General features: G+C 38.8%; 1 protein-coding gene across 1 annotated transcript; it reads left to right on the top strand.

Moving 5' to 3' along the window:
• Positions 1-949: 949 nt before the first annotated feature.
• FGF19 (fibroblast growth factor 19) lies at positions 950-7,254 on the top strand. The gene is made up of 3 exons (XM_032801323.2): positions 950-1,220; positions 1,527-1,630; positions 5,573-7,254. Exons 1-3 carry the CDS (start codon positions 986-988, stop codon positions 5,903-5,905), a joined length of 672 nt encoding a protein of 223 aa, XP_032657214.1. The 5' UTR covers positions 950-985; the 3' UTR covers positions 5,906-7,254.
• The last annotated feature ends 3,215 nt before the right edge of the window (positions 7,255-10,469 follow it).

Here is a 10,469-nt window from a genome sequence, read left to right as displayed (position 1 = left end):
GAGATCTGGGGAAGTGGTATATGAACGTGGAAAGGTGTTGTGGTGTCAGAAACAAAGGGGAGCTTTCTTAACATTTAATGTTTTGCTTAGTATTAATACCTTTAATACTGTATCCTTAATACTGAAAAAAACATTTTTAAGGACATTAACTTTCTTTTTGAAAGGGAAATACAGGGGAAAGTGGGCATTAGATCCCTTCCAAACAGCTGATTGATTTTAACAAAGAATTTGAGCTTTCATTGTTAAATTAGGGCATTATGATCTTTAATCAAATCGTTCTTGTCATGTATATGATTCCTGCCTTTGGCCACAAAAGATGTCCCTAGGGTTACCTTCCTTTATGATTGACTGATTTTGATTTATACACAACCACATCTGTCCCCCTCCCCCAGCTCTAAAACGTGGGCTCTGTGTGGGCAAGAGAACATTTCAGATTCTGAAGTTGTCCCGCACAACTGTCTTTCTTGTTTTCCCACTTTAGCTTCAGTACTTGCATTGTCAGCGCCAATCCCACGTTGCATAGGTTTGCACTGGTATGTGAGCCTCATACAGCATGTGTTGACATCCGAATGCACATTTCTGCCTTGCTAGGCATAAGAAATGCTAGATTCCAAATAAGAGAGAGATTCCTGGATAAAGCTTTTAGGGAAGAGAGAAGAGGGGGAGGGAAACAACACCCTAGGGTGTCCCCTGTGAAATGATATCATCCAATCAATACTTGGGGGGCGGGGGAGTTGTGACTGTTCTGACTAACTCCTTCTATGAAATAGTCTCTGTATTGGAATTGGAATTAGCCGTATCGATTGGGCTGATAAGAAGAGACCTATAAAAAGGCAGGGGGGTTGGCTTTGCATTTACTACAACCCCGAAGCATTTAGCTCAAAAAGCACCAAGCCACTGCCTTTCCTTTAGTGGCACTTGCGCCTCTGTATGCGTGTGGGGGGTGTGCGTGGAATCCTCTTGCAACTGAAATAACCTGGAAAAGATGTGGAGGAGCCTGTGCAAACCTTACACGTCCCTGGCTCTACTTGGACTCTGCTTTGCAATGGTCGTCAGATCTCTGCCTTTCTCTGATGCAGGGCCACATGTGAACTATGGCTGGGGGGAACCTATTAGATTAAGGCACCTATACACGGCCAGCAAACATGGTCTGTTCAGTTACTTCCTCAGGATCAACAATGATGGCAAAGTGGATGGCACCAGCATTCAGAGTCCCCACAGTAAGTATAAGGGAAAGCTGCCGTCTTACTTATTTACAGAATCTCGGCTGAAAGCATGGAGCCCCACGCCCTGGATTCCCTTAGTGAGCTTATGAGGCTGAATTCTCCCATAGCACTGCAAATAGGAAAGCGTGCGCTTCGGTACCTGACAGTAAGGGCTCTTTTGGGAAGGAAGCAGGATGAGTTTCACCTCCGATTACCTGTGAAATTTAGCCCTGAGAGGCGGTGGGGAGAGGGGGTGTGTGGCTTGGAGACGGCGATCCTCTCCCCCCCTCATCTGAACGCTGTTTTGGTTTTGCTGCATAGGTCTGCTGGAAATCAGGGCTGTGGCAGTTCGCACGGTGGCGATCAAGGGCGTCCACAGTTCCCGGTACCTCTGCATGGAAGAAGACGGGAAGCTGCATGGACTTGTAAGTTATAGGAGAGGGAGACTGAGCTGGAGGGGGGCGGCACTGAATCGGCATGGGAAAGTCCATAGCAAATTGGGGAATGGTTGCAGGCGCTCGCAGGGTTTGTTATGATTTTATCTGGAAGCGTCCAGATAAAACAACTTAAGCCGATCACATCTTTGCTCCACCACCAAGCAGTTCATTAAGGGTCTGACTTCCGCGAAGGAGCAAGGAAATCGAAATGTATAACATGGCAGTTTATAGATGTGTCACTGGGCAATAACACTGGGCAACATAAATAGATAAATAAGGTGCGTTTACTGCAAGCTTTCATTTTAATAGGTTTTAGAGCTTCCTAAACTAAAATGATATGTAAGATTAAATGGTTGAGTTCTTTTACTATAGAGAGTTGATAAAATGTAGACAGAACTATGAGCTGTTTAATTTTTGTCATTATTCTCTACTTTTTGTCCCTATTAGTGTCTAATGAAACAGTAATGTTTATTAGTAGAAATGTAAGTTTAGTGTCAAATGAGAAAGCAACTTTCCAGAATTTCTAATACAAATAAAAATAAGGAGGACAATCGACCATTTTCATTCTTTATTGCATTTTCCCTCTTACAATTTTCTATCCACTTTTAGTTAAAATAGAACAGAGGACCCAATAATGCCTATTTGATATGTGGCTATTTATCTGCAATAAAATGAAAACATGTTCATTACATTGGATTGTAAATGTTACAGGCATATTCGTAATTATCTTCTTACTGTTCAGCTTAGGTATTCTGCAGAAGATTGCTCCTTCGAAGAGGGGATACGCTCAGATGGTTACCATATGTATAGATCAAAGAAATATGGGGTTGCTATCTCTTTAAGTCATGCCAAACAGAAACAAGAATTCAAAGGAAAGGACTCTCTCCCATTGTCTCACTTCTTACTTGTGATCAACAGTGCACCTGTAGGGTTATGGGAGCCTGAGGACTATAGCGATTCTCTGACATAGTGTTGAAGCAGCAGAGAATCGTGTGGCACCTTATAGACTAACAGACGTTTTGGAGCATGAGCTTTCATGGGTGAATACCCACTTCGTCAGATGCATATACATCTATATGGTACATAGTCTATAAGGTGCCACAGGATTCTCTGCTGCTTCTACAAATCCAGACTAACACGGCTACCCCTCTGATACTTGACATAATGTTGTTAACTCCTGCCTTTTTGCCTAGGTATTTCAGCATATCAGCTAGATACATCAGAAGTACAGTCCTGCTCTTGTGAGACTCCTGCAATACCTACTCAAAGGCATAAGTTAATGAGAGAGGTCCAAATTCATTGCCATGTAACTCCATTGTAGCTACCTGAGTTGCATGGGTGGAAGATGCATTTTCCCCAGAATGCAAATGTAAGGCTTGAACCTACTTTCCTTAGCAAAACTCCTGCTGATTTCAACAGGAGAAGAAGTGGGCCCAATGGCAAAATATCCATGAGCTTTAATGAGAAAAGGATCAGTCCGAATAAAATTTTTACTTGAGTATGTAGGGCAGAATTTGCCTTTCAAGTCTGAATGTTCCTTGTCTAAAGTCAGACCTTCAATAAACTGAAAAGGTGAGGGAGGTGATCTGGTTTTAGGCTCCGACTACCATGTATGGAAAATGTCAGTTTGAAGTTTTTATTGCATGTCCAAACTGAAATACTCAGTGACTGATAACTATAGATAGGATCCTCTTTCCACTGAAGTCAGTGGGAGATTTCCCATTGATTTCCCTGGTAGCAGAAGCAGGCTCTTTGTAGTTGCACTGTGCATTATTGTAATAATCTTTGAGAAAAAAAATGAAAAGCCCTTAATTTACTGTTTGTTTGTTGAACCATAGCAATACTTCATTATATTAATTAATATTCTGAATAGGTGCATGTTTGACAGTTATTAGCATATAGCCATGCAAACTCTTGTATATGTACTGGACCAAATCCTGAATGTCTTTCTCTAATGAGAAGTCTCATTAACTTCAGAAATAATACTCACACAAGTAAGGTGAGCAGAATTTGGCCCACAGAGAAAATTTATTTTCCGAGATGCACTATCCTTTCCCTGTTTCCACTCTGCTCCAGATGCCTTGTGGGTGTATGTGTATATTGAGGGATGGAAGAGGAAGTCATTTACTACTGTCCTATGCCAACAGCAAATTATGGACTTCCACACTGGCTAAAATGTGCTGGCGGCTCCTAACGCACCTGCTCCGGGGTGACACAGGGAAGCAATTGATGCATAATGTCTTCTGACTCCTCTGCACCTAGACCCACCATCCTAGTAGCCTGTACAGGGTCTAGTGGAAAATTTGTACTTTTCCCCTTACTTATTTTGGTTAGTACCTTACTCTGAAGGTAATTCCATTGAAATGAATGGGAAAATGTACTACTCAGCATGAGCTGGGAGGTGGTGTGCTGGGATAAACCGGGAGGTACAGAAGCAGGATCTACTGTGAGTTACAAGATGATACCTTTACTCAGGCATTGACTAGTACCTTACTCCATGAGTAGTTCAATTAACTTCAGTGACACTACGTATGTGAATAATTTGGCCACCTGTGGAAGTAAAGTGTTCACAATCTGGCCCTGATGTACATTCATTCAAAATGTCTGATGTCCAGCTTGACTGGGGGGAGGGATAGCTCAGTGGTTTGAGCATGGGGGCCTGCTAAACCCAAGGTTGAGAATTCAGTCCTTGAGGGTGTCATTTAGGGATCTGGGGCAAATCTGTCACAGACAGTACTTGGTCCTGCTGTGAAGGCAGGGGACTGGACTCAATGACCTTTCAAGGTCCCTTACAGTTCTATGAGATAAAATATATGGAGATAAATAGTGCAAGTCTTAATCTGTGAGAAAAGCAAAAATTTTTGCTTTATTCCTTCAACATTAAAAGTACTTTTAAAAGGTAACCATAGCACACACAACAGTCTATTCTACATTGTTGATGGTATTTGACAAAGCTTGATTTTTTACAACTGAAAAAAAAAGTCAGATGTGCTCTGGGTTATATTTTGACAGGTAGAGAGATCATTCAGGAACACTACTTTTTTTTTTTATCATCAAAGACCTAGACATAACCAGCAATTCTCCTTTATTGGCCCAGAGTTCAATCACCTCAAATGACTGAGACAGAAATAACACCAGAGTTGTAAAGAAAATAGTGATTACTTAAAGGATCTGGAAAAGTCTGAGATAACACAAAATCTCAAAATACCATATCTACATTATAAACTATGTCTAAGATGAATTCTACAAATTGCTAGGCAGGTTATAAAATATATTATCCTATATAGAATCTTTATTGGTGTCACAATAGAACTGTTTGATAAGTTTAATGCTTGATGAGAAAGAGATACTGTACTAATATATTTTTAGACATTTTAATGAAATGACAAGAAAAAACATGCAGTTTGCCCTTTTTATTTTATTCATTAATTTTCTTTATTTTAATACAGTCTATTATAAAAATGCCTTTCTGCAGACCTGATCCTTGCAGCCCTTACACAGGCAAATCTCCCGTGGGATTCAAATTGAGTTTTATATGCATTAGAACTGCTGGACTGGGCCCTTAGCTATTGTGGTTGTAATTAAAACATCAGCATTCATCAAAATCTATAAAACTGAAGTATCTACCAGAGATTACCAAAGTTTCCCCTAAAATCAAAATAGGGCGGTTTGTAGCAGCTGTATGGTAATAGATGGAATAAAGATCATTGAGGATAAAAGAAAGACTCCCAGTGACTTCAAAGCGGTGTGGATCAGGCCTGTGTTGACTTTTTAATGCCCCCAGAGATTGTTATGAATTCTGTGTATAATACAGAGGGCTTGAATCTCTCTCACATCAAGGAGAGTAGGGTCAAGCACATACAAGATTTATATCATATCTGATAAGTGTCATAGACATATCTGTAATTGTCTTCACTCCTTACTGTTCAGCTCAGGTATGCTGCAGAAGATTGCTCCTTTGAAGAGGAGATACGCCCAGACGGCTACAATGTATATAAATCAAAGAAATATGGAGTCTCTGTGTCTTTAAGTAGTGCCAAACAAAGACAACAATTCAAAGGGAAAGACTTTCTTCCATTGTCTCACTTCTTACCTATGATCAACACTGTGCCTATAGAGTCAATGGATTTTGTGGAATATGGTGATTATAGTCATACTTTTGAATCAGATGTATTCTCTTCACCTCTTGAAACTGACAGCATGGACCCCTTTGGAATCACCTCTAAAATATCTCCAGTGAAGAGCCCCAGCTTTCAGAAATAACTAATGCTCCTGACTTTAAATATGGTTTTAAAGAAACAATACCAGAACCAGGTTGTTATTTAGCTTTTCCAGTAGTAATATGTAGAATATGTAAACATTTAAGGTATGGTGCTAGCATTGTTCTTGCAATGTACTAAACTTGTAAAATAGTAGCACCATTCTAAGGCTACATTCTAAGAACCACCTATTCATTTTTTCACATCACATTTAGAAAAAAATAATCTAAACAACGGCTTAACTGGTTCACCGCTGACAAAAATACACAACATGCGGAAATTCCTTCCGTCTGATGATGGCTGGGGTGATAAGATCACTAACATTTTTCACCACACCTTTATTATTACTTATGCTCACCTCGGATTCCTGCTGATACGAGCAAAGGCAGCAAAAGCTTTTCTTTCACAGGGAGGTTAATGACCTCTTCACTTCATAGCCTTCCAAAGACAAACATTTGCAATAAAACATGATTACAAAACCCAACAAACATTACCCTGTGAACTAGGGTTCAACCTATCTCTTAAAAAACTGCTGCTGATGTTCTGGGACAACTTTCCATTTCAAACATTGCATTGAGAAACAATTCTGCTTGTATATTATGCATTTTCTTCCCTTCTTTGATTATTGCTAAGGGCTCACACTGGAAAACCAGATCTTTGATTCTTTATGGGCTCACCTATGTTTGCTGATGAATTCTTTGGGAGCTGTATTATCCTCAGTCTGAGGTAGAATTCTCATTAATGTTGGTGGGAATTCTATGTATAGATTGAGGATTGTACAGAATCCATAATTATGTTCATCAGGTAGGGAACAAGCAGTAGAAGCAGATTAACTTTCAGGTCATAAAGGTCCTGTTATATGTAAATAACAAAAGCAATTAAAAGAAAAGACAGAAAATAAATGTTGTATAGGTCAAATTGCTTCCAAATATGTTTTTATATTTTTCCTTAAAGCATCAGCAATTCTTTCGAGGCCATATAGGCCTGATCCTGCACCCATTGACTTCAATGTTGCAGAATTGGGCAAATACTGCCTTCAATATGTGGTGGAGTGATTTTCGGTAGTATATGGCCGATAATGTATATATGATGCTTTCAGTCCTGTTCTCCTATGTTAGCATTCCAGCAAGAGAATAACAACAAAAGGAATGTGAGACAAGGGGTCCAGGAAAATTACCCATTTCCAAAGTTTCATTTATAATAGCTATTTCTATACAGAAAACTGTACTGGAAATGTTAGTATTTTCTTGACCTAGCACTTCATTACCAATGCAATATTTATAATTAATTTATTGAATACATACATCTGTTTATTTTGTTACTGTTATTTATACTTAAAATTCTATTTATGTACTCATGAAGGTTTTTTTTAGTTTTAACAAATTTTGTGAAGTTTTGTAATCATGAAGTCATAAGGAAAATATAACTTTTATTTAAATTTTCTGTGATGTTGTCAGTAATTTAGTGTGTAAATTTGTAAATAAAAAATCATCTCCAACATAAAATCTAACTGACTCTGTTTCAATAATTATGCAGCAAGTTTTACTCAAAGACTTCAAAGAGCTTTGTAAACATTATTGGATTAAATTTCACTACACCCTTGTAAGGCAGGTAAGTATTATTATCCCCATGTTGTAGATGAAGAAACTGAGGCACAAAAAAACAAAGCAACTTGGCCAAACTCATGCAGTGAGTGACAGAGCTAGAAATGGAATCTGTACAGGCAGGATTAGAGTGCTGCTTTCAAGATATCAAAAATGTCTCCTGTTGCAAATTAAATGTAATCTGATGAACACAGTTTACAGAAGCAATGCAGGCCAGATACAATCCTAAAACAAGCAGGGGAGATTCTGTACTTATGGAAAAAGTCCAGGAAGGAGACTGTTCACTATGTGGCTGACCTTGGGCTATATTGAGCTCTCTCCATCCCGGTAATTCCCATTGACTTCAGTGAGTCAGGCCCCAAGTTCTGGTTCTTTGGCATAACATCTTACTGAAGCTCCAGTTTAAACTCTGTATTTCCTTTTATGAGGAAAAGAAAGAAAAATGCTCATGAACATGGATTCAGGGGCATTTTATAAAGCTCTGCTTGCTTTAATTTTGCAGTAGTGTCCTTAAACCCTTTCTAAACTGTTGAAAAGTGTGCAGTAGCTTTCCATAAATAATTTAGGGACTTACATACCTGACAATTTGCCTTTCTTCCAGCAGCCACATACTGGAGTAGTTGCACTGCTGGAAATCCTTATTGTAGACTGGCAAAGTTGGTATAAGCTGTGATTTGAACCACTTGGTTTCAAGCAAGGGTAAACTGCACAGGTGCAAATAGCAGGTATGCACAAAGGAGTCGCACAGATGCAGTTACTGTGGTTTCTGGCCACTGATGGCTGTAGTTTAGCAAAACTCCTAGCATGGACAAAGGGTAATGTAGTCTGTGTGCAATATAGCATCTGTACCCTTAAAACAGACATGAAATGACAGTGAATAAAATGTATGTAGTGATTTTCATCCAAAGACCCTCCCCCCCAAACCATTCTACAAACTTTACAAATGGATTTATGTATTAACATATAAAGATCACTTCATCCACCTGTGAAATGCAGACACCTCTAGGGAGGAGTGTTCTGCCTTTTATAGAAAAACTACAACACTACCCAACAATAGAATGAGGCAGAAAATGGGTTATTTTTCTGGAGAAAATTTTAACTTTCCAGCAAGAAATTAAAAACTGAACATTTCAGTTTGGAAAAGTTCCCACAGTAGCTCATGGTAACTGAAGTTCAGGTTCCTTAGGTCCCCACTCTCCTCTATTAACTCAGTTTCTGGGGTGGACTACAACTCCATGGTGACCCATGGTCTCCTCTCTTGCTGAACCACTGTTGTTGAGCCTGTGAGTATCCTGGCCATAGTGCATCATGAGAGATTTTATCCAATTTTTCATGTTTAATTTAGCACAAAACTTTTTGGGGTCTGACTGTTCAGTTTCTCAACAAAAAAACAACATTTTCTGTGAAAAGCAGCTATTTCACAAAAAAATTGTTTAGTCAAAAACCCAATTTTTCATTTAAAAAAATGTCGATGGAAAAGTTTTGACCAGCCCTACAAAACAGTTTAGAAGTGTTACAGCTACTAGAAAGCTGACCTTAATTGTCAACAAAAATATAGTGACTCTTCAGAGAGGGGTTCAAAAAATGGATCCAAGAGCACATTTAATGTGAGGAAAGATCTCATGGGCTACCCTGTGAATAAAAGGCAGTCTGATTAGGATTGTAACTTTGAGAATAAATGTGTGGGTGATGGGATCAGATAGGTCAACTTTTGGCTGCCAACACTGAGGATATAAACAACACTTGAGATCTGACTGAATTGGATACATTATCTAATTAAAACTACACATGGAATTTCAGGTAGACAGAACATAACTACTCAGATAGTATTTGGCTAGAGCACAGGGGTTAACATCCTTAAATTTGTGAAAAGGATTCTGAGATCTTACTGACTCCATGTGCTGACAGTTTTGGTTTTATATCTCACACCAGCAGTACAGCATGGTCAGTCATAGAGAATAATGCCAGAAACTGAATCACCAACATCACTTTCTGTAGCACTTAATTTTTTTTGGAGGTTTCCCATCCAAGCATTGACTAGGCCTGACTGCTTCACTTATGAGATTTGACAATAAAACAGCCTCAAATGGAATGATGATAGAAAAATGTTTTTTCTTACTACTAGACACCTGACTATGTTAGGAACTTGGTATGCAAAACATTTGAACAGTTATTGTCTTGCATTGATGATGGGAATATACACAACACAACCATCATGAACTGCACTGTATAAGCCAAAGGCTGACTATAATTTGCCAAATATGGTAAATTGTTTGCACTCTCCTTAGATTTATAATTACATTTTACAGCCCTAAAATATTTTAAAGAATTGATGTCCGATGTTTGAATGTGAATCCCAGTTAGAAGCTACAATTGTTCAAACTATGAGTAAACTGTTGAAAGGGAGAGACAGTGGACATTTCTATCTGATGTCTTTGCAGAGCATGAAGGATGAACAATGCCTTTCAAGCAAATACCACAATATTAGAGTGATGGATGTTTGAGTTAACAGTACCAAGACCAAATATTTGCAAAGTCTTTGAGATACTGTATACTTTGCCTCAAGTGTTCTGTGCCTTTAGAGAGAAGGCATGGTGGGAAGGCCTAAATACATTTTTCATAAAAAATGCTTTCACTTTGGGCAAATTCAGGCCTGATGAAAACAAATGCACCTCCCTTTGAAGCCAATGAGAGTCCAAAGTCAATAACAGATGCACTTGTTTGCATTAGGGATAAATTTAATCCATTGTGTAGTTTTTTTCACAGATCCCATCAGATTGGGACCTCTTCCTTAAGCTAAGGAATAGAGTGCTGTAGTCAAAAATATTGCTAATATTTTGTAGTCTTGACTGTGGAGAAACTATTCAGTAATTTTGATGTATAGGATCAATCAAACCACCCTGGAGATCAGAGGAAATTTTGTCATTTACTTCCAGGGGAGAAGAACCAAGCCAAAAGACTAGA

This window comes from Chelonoidis abingdonii, chromosome 4, assembly GCF_003597395.2.
Source record: "Chelonoidis abingdonii isolate Lonesome George chromosome 4, CheloAbing_2.0, whole genome shotgun sequence".
NCBI classification, from domain to species: Eukaryota; Metazoa; Chordata; order Testudines; family Testudinidae; genus Chelonoidis; species Chelonoidis abingdonii.
Note: the sequence above shows the minus strand (reverse complement) of the source record. Positions and strands in the feature narration are given on the sequence as shown.

Coding starts and splice junctions, on each gene's coding strand:
- FGF19 (XM_032801323.2), top strand. CDS start 986: ATGTGGAGGAGCCTGTGCAAACCTTACACGTCCCTGGCTCTACTTGGA. Junction 1,221..1,526: donor CAGCATTCAGAGTCCCCACA/GTAAGTATAAGG, acceptor TTTGCTGCATAG/GTCTGCTGGAAATCAGGGCT. Junction 1,631..5,572: donor ACGGGAAGCTGCATGGACTT/GTAAGTTATAGG, acceptor CTTACTGTTCAG/CTCAGGTATGCTGCAGAAGA.